A 17,393-nucleotide genomic window follows, 5' to 3' on the forward strand; every position below is an offset into this window, starting at 1 on the left:
AACCCATTGACTATAATAGGTCGTGCGAAAATGCCGCAAAATGCTGAAAAACCGCAAAATCTGCTTTAAAACGGGGAATTTCCCCTAATTGAAAGCCACCACATCAGCGGAACGCCGGAAAGCGGGGCCCTACTGTACCTTTTGTGTGAGAGCAGATGCCTGTCCATGCTCACCTCCAGCTAGTGAGCAGCAACTTCTCTACTCAACACATTTTTGGATAGCCTGATTTTTCTTTGCAGATATGTTGTGTCAAACTCCCTCAGTTAAAATACTAAATTAATCTACTTTCTTATTTCAGTAAAACAGGACTGGTGTCTTCCAGTTGGGACAGACAATTTTACTTCACTCAGGGTGGAAACCTAATGAGTCAAGCAAGAGGTGATGTAGCTGGAGGGCTTGTTATGGATATAGACAACTGTTCTGTAATGGCTGTGGATTGTGAAGACAGAAGATACTGCTTTCAAATAACCTCTTTCGACGGCAAAAAGTTTGTCTTTCTTTTGTATTAATGAATGCAGCTGTGTGATAGGAAATTGAAAAGCACTTTTGTTTGTTTGGAGAGATTGTTAATTAATGAGAGAATGCCTGGGATGGGAAGGAAGGAGAAAGATTTCAATTTTTGTCTTTTGCCAGTTTGGGGGAAAGGGTGATACGTAAAACTTGTAATAAAATCCAAAGTATTGTCTGTTGCTTTATGTTAAATCAAATCAATTGATTAAGACTTGATTGCACTGAAACCTTAAAATAAATTTTGAAGTTCAAAAAAGGGGTGGATGGACTGTATCCAACTAAGCTTTACTCATTGGAACAAACTCATTAATGGAAATTAATGGATCTAAGTTGGTGCTGTCCATTAAATTCGGTGGGTCTTCCCTGAATATTATTGTTGGATATACCCTGTATTTGGAACACAGCTGTTACCTAACGTATATTAAATGGGCTTATCTACTACTTTTAATATTTTGTTAATTATTGTGATTTAACTAAGCCCAGATTATTTTCTGCTGAACTCTTTATTTATTCTCTTCTGCTGTCCTTTTCTCCTTGCCTGCCATATTTGCTTTTTATTTAGAGATGGCAGTATTGCACAAGCTCAGGTAGGGCCAAAGTCTTGTGATAATAGATGCTTCAAGATGGCGGACCTTATCTCCCTTGTATCAGTAATTGGCTGCCTCCAGAACTCAGCTCACCAGCACAGCTGGATAAGTGTCACTCCTGGGACTTGCTAAGTCCCATGACACACCGATACATTTTCCAAATTGGAAATTTACATTTGGAGTGTTCTGTTTAGAGAGCACTAAGTGTCATTTAGATTTTTAATCAAGAAACACTGAATAAATGGAAACCAACAATCAGAATCAATTTAGTCATTGACTAAATGGAAACAAACAATTCTTTTTTTTCTTTGAAAAATTAAAAAATTATCTCAGTAAATTAATAATTCATTAAAATAAAGGAATTAACCAGCAATTGGAATCAACAGAATAATGGTCACAACAGACACCCAACAGCTACTCACACACCCATAACAGTTAATTACATCAATTCATTAAATGTAAAAATCACTACCACACATTCAGCAAAGACAAAAAACATCAGAAGTCAAAAGACAGACAGGGTCAGAAGGAATAATTTAGTTAAAACACCAGCCAGATTGAAAAGCAAGGTGAAATCATTGCTACCCATACTAGGGGCTGAGAGGAGAGTGTTTTGGACTCTCCTGCCTCAAGCAAAAAGAAAGGAAGACTAGTGCCCACTGGAGAAAGTTAAATCTGTTTGTTTTTACATTCTTTTCTGTCAGGTCCTCAATTCTGCAGGCAGAGAGCAGAAAAGATTATGAAGAGGTAAGCTGTTGAACACAATGGGTTCTAAAACTGCATAGTGTCTTGTGGCACTTCAGGGACTTCAAAAGACATGCATCTGACAAAGTTGTGTATGGCCCATAAAAGCGTACGCCACAGTAAACTTGTTAGTCTGTTAGATTCCTTTTTTTGTTTTGGGCAATAGAATAATGCCCCTACCCTTTTGGATGGTGGAAAATTGTTACCCAAATCAGGCATTTTCTTTGAGCCATCCAGGTTAAATTTATGCCACCTGTGATAGCTGGTGAGGGCGAGGAAGAGTAAATAAAAACTGTTAAGCGGGGAGAGAATATAAAAGATAGTCAGATTTTGCAAGGTTGAACAGCCAAGGGTAGTCAGAGGGCTTGCACTCAGTAGTGGTGGTGGTGGCGGCAGCTTTTGTTGTTGTTGAATCTTAGATCCCCATGGCATATTGCAAATTGCCTTTGCAGTTCCCCTCGCTTCCAGACTTTTTTACCAAATAGGAGTGGGAACCATGGAAATAATTGATCAGATATTTGAATTCTGGCCATAATTTTTTCCCTGACTTTGTGGCTCTTCCAGATAAGAAAGCCCATATTTATTCATTTACTTTATAAGATAATTTCTAGCCCTCCCTTCGTCTTAATGATCCTAGGAGAGGTAAAAAAAACACTGCAATAAAACTAATTCAACACAACTTATTAAAGCAGAAATACTGCATCATTGAAAACACCCAAGGAACCAGAACCTGAGTTCCTCACTTCCAGCACCACAAAATTCCTAATAATAAGAGAAAGCCCAGGGAAACAGATGAGCTTTCACCTGGTGCTGAAATGATGAAAGCATTGGCCCCAGTAGTGCCTCTAGGGAGAGAGTGCTTCATAGGCAGGGTGACACCACAGAGAAGACCCTTTCCTGTGTCATAATGCACTTCTCTTAGTGGTGAAAGGAGAAGAACTTTCCATGTGGAAGAGCATGGGCAGGCTGATTCTAAGATAAGTGTTCCTTCAAGTATTTGGGCCTCAAGCTGTTTTGGGCTTTGTAAGTCACCACCAGCACCTCCAGTTCCATCCAGAAGCGTATAGTCAGCCAGTGTAAGCTTTTCAGAATCAGCATTGCATGATTCCAGGTAGTAAATATCTGATTTGGGTAACAGTCTTTAACACCTTCCAAGGGAGTAACTGATTCTGTAGAGAGAGGTGTGTGCTTCAGCTTTCACAGACACTGGTGAGTCACACGGAGAATGGCTTTTTTGAACTGCAGTGAACCCGGTGCCTAAGCCGCAGTGGTGCCTATGGAACTAATGTTAAAGAGGAGTCTAAAAAGCTGCTTCTCTAAACAGCTGTGCCAAATAACCATTTCAGGTAAAAGGACCTCACAAAGAGGTACCAATTAGCACAGACATTTAAAACTACATTTCTGCTTGCATTCTGTAGTGACCCCGGCAGTCTATTAAGCATTCCTGTCTGGAAGCACCCTAAAAGTTACAAAAAATTGAAAAAAACTCAGAAACGGCTTTCAGTGAAGTCAGGTGGAGCCATTGTTGAAATAGCAAGATCAAAAGAGCTGCACAAGCTGTCCTTTTTGTTTCTGCGGGTTGGAACCTAGCTGGCTGCAGCCGGTTGCCCTTGTGGCACCAGGTACAATTACTTGGGGTTGGGTTTACCATCAGCTTATCTATTGCCATGTTACGCTGAATTGATGAATTTGGGCAAATGCATAGAGTTTGGGTCCCTAATGCCTTTAGTTGGCCAGAGGCCTTACGTTCTATACCAGATACATTCCTCACTGCTTTATTATTGTTACCGTGTATCAACCATTAAATTGTGAACAACTAAAGGGAGTATTCTCAGTAGGATTCTTTGTAGTTTTGACCAGGTAAGGACAGCTTGCTCAGTGATTTTTACCAAAAAAAGGGGGGGATTTGATTGTATTCAGCTAAGTTCTATTTGGAGTAGACTCATTGACATTAATGAACCTAAGTGAGTCATGTCTGTTAACTTCAATGGGTCTACTCTGAGTAGAACTAGCACTGAATACAACCCATAATACAGAATCTTTCTTCTGTTGGTTTCCTGTGATGAAACATTCTGACAGTTTGCCCATGAGATCAGATGAATGTTTCACCACATTTTGACTCTTTCTTAAAAATAAGTTGCTTTAAAGGTTAAATGCAGAGCTTGGAAAAGTTACTTTTTTTAAACTACAACTCCTATCAGCCCCAGCCAGCATGGCCACTGGATTGGGCTGATGGGAGCTGTAGTTCAAAAAAGTAACTTTTCCAAGCTCTGGTTAAACGTGAACATGCATAGGAAGCAAATTATATGAAGAAATGGGGTGAGAGATGTGGAAGAGTATTTTGTGACATTTTAAACATCATTGTACCTTTTGTGTTTTTTTCCAGTGGATATGTACAATAAACAACATCTCCAAACAGATATATCTAAGTGAAAACCCAGAGGTAATGTGAATCAGTGATCTTCTGAAGTCAAAAGAAGATTTATTTATAAACAGAGGGGAAAAGTTAAACCTGTGTTTTAATGGAATGCCCTAATTCAGTCTGTGCTGGAAAATTAAGAGGAAGGTCTTATAAATAAGTTCTTCACAGTAAGGAGTATTAAAACCACATTTACATTGAAAGCACCGTATTCTGTTTTCTAAGCATGGCTTACAAGCAAAGTATAACGTAGAGCTGTTTGCTTGTTTTTGTTTTCTGTTTGCTCAGCGTTTCTGTTTCAATGGTGCAGCTGCCTCTGTAGACAGAGCTACATTTGTACCTCTGATCTGACAATTCATATATTATGCCAAGCCTAGACACTTGTTCACCATGTTTTGGAATGAAGTGTGATCCTATATGAGTCTTTCTTCAGTCTAAATGAATCCCTGACACACCAAAGACTAACATGAAAGAAATCTGCTCCTAAAATTTCTCTAGAATGTTGCACTGGTGCTTTTAAACAAAGATAAAACTGTTACGAATTGGAGTGTGCAGTAATTTGATGGGGAGACCCAAAGTTTCATGGAATTATTCCTTAATTAAGACAGATTTAATGCTTTGAATTGAAAAAAATGCATGGAACTTAAAGTACTGATGATAGTACAACCCTGATTATCTGAGATAAATTTTATTTCTGCTTCATTTTAAATATTTTATACCGCTTTTCCAAGCCAAGAAATTAATGAAGTTGCTCATCTGTGTGAATATAAGAATCTTAACTGACTAGAAATATCAGGCCATATAAAAACAATTAAAAGTGTGAGTGTCAGAGCCACAGATTTTCCACATTCCAGTTGGATGCTCTAGCATACCACTAGCAATGCTGAAAATGTTGTGCAGAGAGAGAGGGTTGCACAGCCATTGATTATGTCTGCTGTCTGTGTGGACTAGTGAGGAATATAGTCTGAATTGAAGAAGTCTTTGGATTAGAAGATAAGAGGCACTATGTGTATTGGGTTTCTCATCAGTACATGATGAATCTACCTCTGCTACCATTCAAATATTCATAAACCTGCACTTTCACTACAAATAATTATCTATGTTAGGAAAAAAATGTGAAACAGCTCCTGTCAAGAACTCGCAAGTTCCCACCATGGTCAACTCCTAAGCCCAGGGCAATTGATCCTGGCCAGGTACTGTGCCTCCCTTACCCGTGCCTCCCTTACCAGGGCTGGGTTAAACCCAGAGCTTGGAAAAGTTACTTTTTTGAACTACAACTCCCATCAGCCCCAGCCAGCATGGCCACTGGACTGGGCTGATGGGAGTTGTAGTTCAAAAAAGTAACTTTTCCAAGCTCTGGTTAAACCAACACCAACCCTGCAAGGTAGGTAGACTGTCACCACACCTTAAACCTGGTCACCCAGTCTGGGCCAAGGAGAAACCCAAAGTGCCAGAAATAGACCTGCCAAGGATTCCAAAAGACAGGAGCCAAGAATGCACTCCTTGTCCTGGAGCCTTAAGGCAAAATATCCAACTATACTATAGGTAGTCTGTGGCTAATTGACCATGGGTTTGGATTCAGAGCCAATTTCCCCCTGAAATGAACACACACCGGTAAATCAGAGGTAGCTTTATTAAAATGAAATATAAGTGCAAAAATAGAGCAGCAAAATAATTCCTTAAACCAAACACCCCCAAGGGTTAGGTAAAATACAAAACTCAAAGTGTTCAAGTCACAGGTAAAAATTAACAAAGCTGTCTAGCCTAATCTATACTCACACAATATAGATAAACCAGCAGAGTAACTTCATGTTTCCACATCTTCCCAGAGATGTATAGCCTGGATAGCAGATGGAAGATGGAACCCCAGCATCAGGTAGCACCAAAGAACATTGGGGAACAAAGATCCAGAATCACAGTTCTATTTTGATGGCAAAAAGCCCAGCAACAGCCAGGAATTAATTAGCCAATCAGGGGGGGGTTCTGTCTGGCCCCCTCCTGTGGTCACCACCTTGGCACAGTCCCACCTCAGGGTCCTGGTTTCTTAACGGTTCTTTCACCGGCTCTAGCAAAGATCTCTCAAGATCCCACTGCTAAGCAGCACCACTGGACACTCCCTGTAAACAATATTGCCTTGAGACTGTGCCTTCATCTCCTGGTCTATTGCTACATAGTGTCTGGGTGCACTTACAGGCCACAACCCCCCTGTATCTTTGTGCCTATAAAGATTACAGCCATGGGTTGCTCTGGATACCTGATGATGTAGTAAAGTAAAATGCAAAATGTTACACTATCTCTTCACCGCTGCCACCATTGATACTGTTTCCCAACCTTGGTATATGCCCTACCCACCCTTCTGGTCTATGAAAGCCCAGCCAAGGTTCAGGCATTTTGGTAAACCAAGAAATATTTATTTATATACACAGGGAATAACAAGATCACTTAAAAGTATAGTCAACAAGTGTGTGGTTTCATAAGATCCGTTACTCTTTATGTTTCTAGTCCTCAATAACCTGCCTCACTACCCGCCTAATCCAATCCACCCTCCAACCCTCTTCAAAACCAACCCACAGAACCAAACAAACGACCCCCTCAACTGTCATCCTCTCATTTATACCTTCAGACACTCAGCCAATCATCATACAACGTTCTCCAACATTCCAACCCATGTACTCTCCCCTCTCTCAGTCTACGTACCACATATACTCTAATAAACCTGCACTTACCATATTTACAGTATTATATACACAGGGACATCACACTTTCTGATGATGAAATCTTCTGGAGCTTTCGTGCCTAATGGTCACGTGCTTCTCCAGCCTTCCCAGCCCTGTGGCCTTGAGGTAGCAGTCTCAGGCTGATAAGCAGGTGTTCTTGCTCCTGCCTAATTAACTGAGTTCAGCTGTGAGAGCCCTAATTCAGGCAAGATGTTCCCCCCATAATTCCTTGCCACAGGAGCATGTTAGCTAACAACCTTACAAACCAGACATTCTTGATAGCTCTGAGATGTGAATTCTTTCTTGCACAGTAAAGCTGTTTATTTTAGAAAGATGCCCTTTGCATGCTTATGTCTCTATAATATTTGCTGAAATAGTTACCATGGAGTAGGGGGAAGTCTTAAAGTGTAATTATTTTTTAAAAATGCCTTTTTTGGGGTAAAATATGGCCAGCACAAGGCTCCCATATGACTGTTAGTAAGACGTGTATATTCATATCTAATTAAATGTAATTTTTTGTTTTGTTTCCAACAACATAGGAAATTGCTGCACGTGTAAATCAGTCAGCTATAGAAGCTGTTACTCCCTCCCCTTCCTTCCAGCAGAGACATGAGAGCATGAGACCAACTGTGTAAGTTGCAAAACTGCAGATTGTTTAAAGATTGTGTTCTGTAAATCGTGGTTATTCTATCAGGAACTAGTCAAGTTTGGAGAATTATTGAGGGTTGTTTTAAAAGATTGCTGAAAAGGTTACTTAGAGGCTTGCAATAAATTACCATGCATTTCTCCTCAAAGTCAGCTTTGTGAAAACATTTCATTTATTGTCTCTTATCACATAAGCTTCTTTTATTACTTCAGAGAGAGCTTGCTTCACCTGAAATCTCTGATATACCTGAGTATTAATTTGGATTTGTGAAGTTGATGACTTGTCTGCTTCTAAAACTGCCCTAGCATACAGGATTTTGGATGTTCTAAGTCCTGCTTTGTACTTCATTGAGTTCCTTTCTGCATTCCTCCCTCTAGTGGGTCTAGAAATTTGGCTAAAAGCTCCATTAACCATTTCTGCTTTGTTAGGGTTGATTCTTCCAATTGCCCTGTTGTAAAGTGTTTCTGAATAGTACATGGGATAACTCTCATAATGTCTAGTTCAAGTCACAGTTAATGTTTAATTTCTGTTTTTAAACCTCTACTTCCTTAGTCTTCCTGATAGTTATTAGGCATTTTTAGTGTGCTGTTCAACCAAAAATGGCTCTCAGAGCAGCTACCAAATATTAGGGAAAAGACAGTCCATGGTCTGAGGACTCGCAATCTAAATGACACTACACAAAAGGAAAAGGGACAAGACATAGGATAAAAGCAACCTTGGGCACTAATTCTTAGTTAGAGATCTTGTAGTAAGCAGTAGGAATGGAAACATTTGGAACAGAGCAAAAAGGTGTGTATCTTTCAGCAGAACCAACAGAAAGGCTTCTCTAGTTCTATCTCTCCCTGTTCTGTAGCCTGATGGAGTGGCTGCTGCAGGTATAATAAATCAATTTAGGAGCCTGTGACCTGGACATGAACTGAGGAATTATCACATCATCTTATTTACTATTTTTAATGAGCATTTCATTAAGGCTTCTGAATTGAGGGGTGGTGGTAATAGTTTAGCTTTGACCCCTCTACAGAGATTCTTCTTGAAGCTAATCAGAAGTGGTAAACTAGTTGTGGTAATGTTAAAGTTGCAATGTGCAAATACATTAAATCAATAGACTATCTATTTAGTAACTTCACTACTACTATTATATAGTCTAACCATTGGCTTTCAGCCAGCGATGGGGAACCTTGTGCCCTCCAGATTTTGTAGGCTCATGGGAGTTGTACTCCCAACATCTGCAGGGCATCACATTGGCTGCACTGATCTAGACATCAGTGTTTCTTTTTGTCAGCATCAGGGCTCCTCCATTTCAGCCTATCATGCAGACTATAGTCATGTTTGAAGCATTTGCCTTCAACAAAGCAGTGATCCCAAACCTATTTATAGTTTCAGTGATCCTGAAACTATTTGTTTAGGACTGTCCTACTGACTTGAAGTGGGGCTTCATATTGGCCGTCTGGTGAGAGGGGAGCAAGTGATTATTTTTAGTTACTGTAAACTGCCCAGAGAGCTTCGGCTATTGGGCTGTATACAAGTATAATAAATAAATAAATAATTGAATGAATGAATGATGACAGTGACAATTGACTTCTGATTTTCTTCAGAGTCTACTGAAACACACAGCATCAAATAGACTGGGACATTTCCTTGTGGTCTTACTTTTCTTTGTTTTTGTGTTTTTCTTTTTTAGACAGACTCGTCCTCCCAGCACTGGGTCTTTGGGATCTGATTCAGCACTTTCCTTGGACTCGCTTGTGGCACCTGACACTCCTATACAATTTGACATCATTTCTCCAGTAAGTGAAGATCATCCAGGTCAAGCAAAAACCTCGGGGCAGTCAGGCAGGTAAGATAACAGCAGCAAAGGATATACAACTGCAAAAATGAAACTGGGACAGATGGTGCTGACTGATAATATACCATTCCTTCTTTCAGCCTGTATTTCGAACCTTTACAGAATAATGCTCACAATCCTTTAATAATGTTTCTGTACTGCTCAGAGTGCTTTACAGAAGTGAAAATACATATTACAACAATTTAAAACCAAAGAAACCAAGTCACAAATAAGACAGAAGGGTACAATGCTATCTTAACCATGATTAAGAGATAAGAAGCATGCTGTACGATTGTGTGCTTCATCCCATCCAGTGCTGCACAACTTCAGCCTGCCCTCGCTCCCTTTGCCATCTTAAACTGATTAACCCTAAACAGCGTTTGCTTTTCTTTGAATAAGCGTGAAACCAGATTGTTATGTGCCTTCAAGTCTATTTTGACTTATGGAGACCCAGCGACCTCTATTAGCATCTGTTATACAGATCTTGTAAGTTCATGTCTGTGGCTTCCTTTATGGATCAATTCATCTCTTGTTTGGCCTTCTTCTTTTTCAACTCCTGTTTTTCCAGCATTATTGTCTTTTCTGGTGAATCATGTCTTCTCATTATGTGTCCAAAGTATGATAACCGCAGTTTCATCATTTTAGCTTCTAGTGACAGTTCTGGTAATTTGTTCTAACAATCAATTCTTTGCCTTTTTCGCAGCCCATGGTATTCGCAAAGCTCTCCTCCAACACCACATTTCAAATGAGTTGATTTTTCTCTTGCTGTTTTCGCTGTCCAGCTTTCACATCCATACATAGAGATTGGGAATACCATGGTCTGACTGATCCTGACTTCAGTGTTCAGTGATACATCTTTGCATTTGAGGGACCTTTTCTAGTTCTCTCACAGCTGCCCTCCCCAGTCCTAGCCTTCTTCTGATTTCTTGACTATTGTCTCCATTTTGGTTAGTGACTGTGCCAAGGTATTGATAATCCTTACAAGTTCAATGTCCTCATTGTCAACGTTAAAGTTACATAAATCTTCTGTTGTCATTATTTTTGTCTTCTTGACGTTCAGCTGTAGTCCTGCTTTTGAGCGTTCCTCTTTAACTTTCATCAGCATTCGTTTCAAATCATTACTGGTTTCTGGTAGTAGTATGGTATCGTCTGCGTATCTTGAAATGAAGTGAAATGAAATGAATCTTTATTGCTCAGAGCCATAGGCTACCACAATTAAACACATGTAAAAGGAAAATACAAAATACATATTAAAATACAAGTCATATTTCAACAAAACACAGTTCAACAACATACAGTAAAACAACAATACATTTCAAATAAAATTTCCTCTCCCGAGCAAAAGATACCCTGACCATCCCCATGTCTTATTGTACAAATACTACAGTCATAATAGCACTAGGGCACATCCCACTCACCCCACATGGTGTTTTTGGTATCTAACTCTTTTCCTGCAGCTAGAGCATATGCTGCCACATGAGTAGTTATAAATATATAATTACCTGCTAGCAGAACACATATCTTAAATTATTGATATTTCTGCCCCCAAACTTCACACCTCCTTCATCTTGGTCCAGTCTTGCTTTCCGTATGATTTGTTGTGCATATAGATTAAACAAATAGGGTGATAAAATACACCCCTATCTCACATCCTTTCTGATTGGGAAACATTTAGTTTCTCCATATTCTGTCCTTACACTAGCCTCTTGTCCAGAGTATAGGTTGTGCATCAGACAATCAGTTGCTTTGGCACCCCCATTTCTTTTAATGCATGCCATAGTTTTTCATGATCTGCACAGTCAAAGGCTTTGCTGTAATGTATATTTATTATTTATTTATTTATTTGTTAAATTTTTATACTGCCCCACTAGCATAGCTCTCTGGGCGGTGTACAACAAGAAATACAAATATATACAATAAAATCCTATAATAAAATACAACAACAATATAAGAGAATAAGAAAACTAAAAACAGTTACAGCACATGTTAAAACTAGATTAAGTTAGATTAAAATGCCTTAGAAAAGAGGAAGGTTTTGACTTGGCGCCGAAAAGATAGTAACGTCGGCGCCAAGCACACCTCATCAGGGAGACTCCACAGTTCGGGGGCCACCACTGAAAAGGCCCTAGTTCTTGTTACCACCCTCCGAGCTTCTCTATGAGTCGGAACTCGGAGGAGGGCCTTCGATGTAGAATGTAGTGTACGGGCAGGTTCATATCGGGAGAGGCGTTCCAGCAGGTATTGTGGTCCCGCGCCGTATAAGGCTTTATAGGTTAAAACCAGCACTTTGAATCTGGCCCGGAAGCATATTGGAAGCCAGCGCAAGCGAGCCAGAACAGGTGTTATGTGTTCGGACCGCTTGGTCCACGTTATCAGTCTGGCCGCTGCATATTGCACGAGCTGTAGCTTCCGAACTGTCTTCAGAGGCAGCCCTACGTAGAGTGCATTGCAGTAATCCAATTGCGAGGTTACCAGAGCATGTACAACTGATGTGAGGTCCTCCCTGCTCAGGTAGGGACATAGCTGGGCTACCAACCAAAGTTGGTAGAACGCATTCCGTGCCACCGAGGCTACTTGAGCCTCAAGTGACAGGGAAGGATCTAAAAAGACTCCCAGACTACGAACCCATTCCTTTAGGGGGAGTGTAACCCCATCCAGGACAGGGTGTATATCCACCACCTGATCAGAGAAACCACGCACCAGCAGCATCTCAGTCTTGTCTGGATTGAGCCTCAGTTTGTTAGCTCTCATCCAGTCCATTATTGCGGCCAGGCAACGGTCCAGTACATTGACAGCCTCACCTGAAGAAGATGAAAAGGAGAAGTAGAGTTGCGTGTCATCAGCGTACTGATGGCAACGCACTCCAAAACTCCTGATGACGTCACCCAACGGCTTCATGTAGATGTTGAAAAGCATGGGAGACAGAACTGTGTATAAAGCACAGGGTGATTTTCTTCTGAAATTCCTTGGTCTGTTCCATTATCCAACGCATGTTTGCGATATGATCTCTGGTACCTCTTCCCTTTCTAAATCCAGCTTGGACATCTGGCACTTCTCACTCCATATATGGTAAGAACCTTTGTTTATTTTATTTATTTATTTAATTACATTTCTAGACCGCCCTATAGCAGAAAGCTCTCAGGGCGGTGTACAACAAATAAAATCACAATTAAAATATGAGCAAGTGTGAAAAATATAATACAATTATAAAAACATTAAACATGATAAAAATCCAAAATAGAATTGCCATTGAGTTTATAAATTAAAATCCATATTAGGTTTAAAATTAAATTTAAAATGTTTAAAAAGCCTGGGCGAAAAGGTAGGTTTTTACCTGGCGCCGAAAAGATAACAAAGAAGGCGCCAGGCGTATCTCGTCTGGGAGGGCATTCCATAGTTCGGGGGCCACCACCGAGAAGGCCCTAGATCTAGTTGTTGATCTCCGGGCCTCTTTATGAGTTGGGACCCGGAGAAGGGCCTTCGACGTCGAGCGTAGTGAACGGGTAGGTACATAGCGAGAGAGGCGTTCCACCAGGTATTGCGGTCCGATGCCGTTTAGGGCTTTATAGGTAAGAACCAACACTTTGAATCTGGCCCGGAAACATATCGGTAGCCAGTGCAGCTGCGCCAGGACAGGTGTTATATGGTCAAATTTCTTTGTCCCAGTGAGAACTCTGGCCGCAGCATTTTGCACTAGCTGAAGTTTCCGAACCGTCTTCACAGGTAGCCCCACGTAGAGTGCATTACAGTAGTCCAATCTAGAGGTTACCATAGCATGGATAACTGAGGCGAGATTCTCCCTGTCCAGATAGGGTCGTAGTTGGGCTACCAGCCGAAGCTGGTAGAATGCATTCCGTGCCACCGAGGCTACCTGAGCCTCAAGTGACAGGAGAGGATCTAATAAGACCCCCAAACTACGTACCTGCTCCTTTAGGGGGAGTGTAACCCCATCTAGGGCAGGTCGAACGTCAACCATCTGGGCAGAGGGCCCTCCCACCAAGAGCATCTCAGTCTTGTTAGGATTGAGTTTCAGTTTATTAGCTCTCATCCAGCCCATTATCGCGGCCAGGCAGCGGTCTAGTACATCAACAGCCTCACCTGACGAAGATGAAAAGGAGTAGTAGAGCTGCGTATCATCAGCATATTGCTGGAAACGCACTCCAAAACTCCTGATGACCTCACCCAGCGGCTTCATATAGATATTGAAAAGCATGGGGGACAGAACTGAACCCTGCGGGACCCCATATTGGAGTACCCAGGGACTCCAGTAATGTTCCCCCAGCATCACCTTCTGGAGACGATTCCCGAGATAGGAGCAGAGCCACCGCCAAGCAGTGCCTCCCACTCCTAAATCCGTAAGTCGCTCCAGAAGGATACCATGGTCGATGGTATCAAACGCCGCTGAGAGATCAAGGAGAACCAACAGAGTTACACTCCCTCTGTCTTTCTCCCGACAGAGGTCATCATACAGGGCGACCAAGGCCGTTTCTGTACCAAACCCCGGCCGAAAGCCCGATTGAAATGGGTCCAGATAATCAGTTTCATCCAAGAGAGCCTGGAGTTGGCGAGCGACCACACGCTCTAGGACCTTGCCCAGGAATGGAACATTTGCTACCGGCTGTTCCATTCCTGCTAGCTTTTATTAGCCATGAGGGGCAAGGATCCAGAGCAGAAGTGGTCGCCCGCACCTGTCCGAGCACCTTGTCCACATCCTCGAGCTCGAGCTGTTGTAGAATCTTGAGCATTACTTTACTTGCATGGGATATTAAGGCAATAGTTCAATAATTACTGCATTCCCTGGGATCCCCTTTGTTTGGAATTAAGATATATATTGAACGCTTCCAGTCTGTGGGCCATTGTTTTCTTTTCCATATTTCTTGACAAAATTTTGTCACAATTTGGACAGATTCAGTCTCAGTAGCTTTTTACAACTCTATTGGTGTGCCATCTGTTCCAGGTGATTTGTTTCTTCCAAGTATTTTAAGAGCAGCTTTCACCTCACATTCTAAAATTTCTGGTTCTTCATCGTACGGTTCCACAGTGAATGAATCTGTCATTCTTGCATCTCTTTTATGGAGTTCTTCAGTGTATTGCTTCATCTTTCTTTTATTTTATCTCGGTCAGTCAGTGTGCTTCCCTGTTGATTATTCAACATCCCTCCTCTTGGTTTAAATTTCCCTTTATTTTCTCTAATTTTTGGAATAGGGCTCTTGCTCTACCCTTTTTGTTGTCTTCTTCTATTTCTGTGCACTAACCACTGTAATAGTACTCTTTGTCACTATGTAGTAGTCACTGTATTGTTGCATTTAGGGTTCCAACCACGTCTCTGTCTCCTTTTGCTTTTCTTCTCTCTTTAACCCTTTTAAAGGTTTCTACAGTCATCCATTGAGGTCTTTCTCTCTTTTTAACTAAAGGTATTGTCTTTTTGCATTCTTCCCTGATAATGTCCCTGACTTCATTCCATAGTTCTTCTGGTTCTCTGTCAACTAAGTCTAAAGCCTCAAATCTGTTCTTTATTTGATCTTATATTCTTCTAGGATGTTATTTAAATTGTATTTTGGCATTATGATTGCTTATGACCAGTTCATGATCTGTACTGCAGTCTGCTCCTGGTCTTGTTTTCGCAGAAAGTATGGGACTTCTTCCGCTACTAATTCTATAATCTGCTTGATTCCTATATTGACCATTTGGTGATGTCTATGTGTACAGTCGTCTTTTTGGTTGCTCAAAAAATGTGTTTACAAGAAACATTATTGGCTTCAAAGAATTCAATACATTTTTCTCATGCTTCATTTCTATCTCCTAAGCCCCATTTTCCCACAATTCCTAGTTCTTCTCTATTCCCTACTTTTGCATTCCAGGCCCCCATGATTATCAGCTCATCTTGCTTTGGTGTGTGATCAATTTCTTCCTGTACTTCTGCATAAAATCTTTCCCATTCCTCTTCTTCTGTTGAAGTGTCGAAGAAGCTGAGAGCAATGCTGTCAGGAGTCTAGACCAAGAGGCTAGTCTCTTACTAGGGTCACCCAAGGTGGAATGTCAAAGCTGAGACACCAGACTAAGATGCATCCAAACTCAGAGGAAGGCAGTGATAAACCACCTCTGAATATCTCTTACTACGAAAACCCTATGAACAGAGTATCCAAAATGTGACACTAGATAGTGCTGGAAGATGAGACCCCCCAGGTCAGAAGGCACTCACCGAGCTACTGGGGAAGAACAAAGGACAAGTACGAGTAGCGCTGTGACTAATGACACAGCTGGGTCAAAGCCGAAAGGAAGCCCAGAGGCTGATGCGCATAGAGACTCCGGAGTAGTACAACTTACACAATAGGAACATGGAATGTGAGAAGCATGAACCAGGGAAAGTTAGAAATTGTCAAGCAAGAAATGGAATCTATCAGCATTACAATACTTGGCATGAGTGAATTAAAATGGACAGGAACGGGACATTTTCAGTTAGGCAACTACAAAATATTTTATGCAGGAAATGAGAAATTAAGAAGAAACGGGGTTGCTTGAATAGGGAGAAGTGATGTAGCAAAAGCAATTAGGAGCTATAACACAAGGTATGAGCAAGTTATATCAGTGAGATTTAACATGAAAACATAACCACCATCCAAGTCTATGCCCCAGTGCCAAATGCAGAAGAAGTGGAATTTGAAACCGGATTAACATTTACCATTATTAGGGTTTGTGCTGACATAGGCCTTAACTTTTTAAAACTAGTGTGTGGAATCCATGCATGGAGGGGGAGGTGCTGGCTCATGGAAGTCTCTGGTTCTGCTGTTCATTCTTTAAACGACTAGGATTGTTAGATCTGCGTGGGTTCCTCCTGTAAGAGAAGAGATGCAACATCAGAATCATGCATAATTGGGAAAGCGTGTGGTTGAACTTCTGTGTGCTGTGTCTTTATTTCCTGCAGTGAACTTCTTTCACCTTTTTGAGCAAACTTTAAATTTTTTGTTTGTTCTTTTTAAAAAAGCCTATTTTCCTTTCCTATTGCTTGCTTGCCCCAGCACCTTGGGTATTTCCTCTTGGAAACTCAAGAGAAATGTGGTAGCCCTGCCTCCAGGTGGTGATGGCAGACTGATGACTCTCTTCCTAAGCTAAAAAAGGTGAGTGAAAATTATCTAGGCTTCTAGAGTAATATCTCCTAGGAAGATATATTTTGTCAGTTTTTAAAGATATCTTTTGCTCACCCACCCCAATGTTCATAATTTTATTTAACATTTTTATGTGCTTCGTATTTGTTTTGTATCAGATAAGTAGCTTAGGCAACACAAATATGCCCTTGTAGTACAGCAATCAGTGGCTCAGTTTGCCAGGCTCCAGTGAATGCAGTTTAGTAACATGAAGGCTAGTCTCAGTGTGGAATGGAGGAAGATTGATACAGAAGAAACTTGAAAGCCAAAGCAGGAGCAAGAAGTGTCTGGCTCATAATACTGCCTGCCCTACAGCTGTGTAAGTATGTCAAGACTGTTTTACTCTGGACGGGAATGACAGCACAAGTAGAATCACTGCTTGTTACTTCTAAGTTTTTGTGGTGCCTTAGACATTCTCACTGTAGATAACAGGACACTATGCTGAGACTGAAAGTTGCTGCTAGATAGGCAATAGTATATTAGCAAATTTAAAAGTGCAGGGTCCCTTCCTGATAGTCACAGCCACACACACACACACACACACACACACACACACACACACACACACACCTTTTTTGCTGCTGGGTTGAGAATAAGATCCTTGTTAATGCCTTCTCCTATAACAACAGATGTCCTTAGGAGCCAATCAAAATGAAAGAGGAGAGTGTTACCTACTGAGAAGAGTCTTCACAGTGGCTGACACACCTTTCACTTTGACTGGCTCCAATCAGCAGGAAAGGACAAGGAAGCATGTTAGAAGACTCTTGTCAGTGGCTAACACACTTCCCTTTCATGCTGAC

The 17,393-nt window shown here is 41.1% G+C and overlaps 1 protein-coding gene across 1 annotated transcript in view; it reads left to right on the plus strand.

Moving 5' to 3' along the window:
• The window catches only part of APPL1 (adaptor protein, phosphotyrosine interacting with PH domain and leucine zipper 1), a 75,142-nt gene that overhangs the window by 37,041 nt on the left and 20,708 nt on the right, over positions 1 to 17,393 (plus strand). Inside the window, exons 11-15 of the mRNA XM_061618292.1 lie at positions 299 to 487; positions 1,802 to 1,844; positions 4,228 to 4,284; positions 7,517 to 7,608; positions 9,305 to 9,460. Coding sequence (XP_061474276.1) covers positions 299 to 487; positions 1,802 to 1,844; positions 4,228 to 4,284; positions 7,517 to 7,608; positions 9,305 to 9,460 — 537 coding nt within the window. The remainder of the gene's footprint in view (positions 1 to 298; positions 488 to 1,801; positions 1,845 to 4,227; positions 4,285 to 7,516; positions 7,609 to 9,304; positions 9,461 to 17,393) is intronic.

This window comes from Rhineura floridana, chromosome 3, assembly GCF_030035675.1.
Source record: "Rhineura floridana isolate rRhiFlo1 chromosome 3, rRhiFlo1.hap2, whole genome shotgun sequence".
NCBI classification, from domain to species: domain Eukaryota; kingdom Metazoa; phylum Chordata; class Lepidosauria; order Squamata; family Rhineuridae; genus Rhineura; species Rhineura floridana.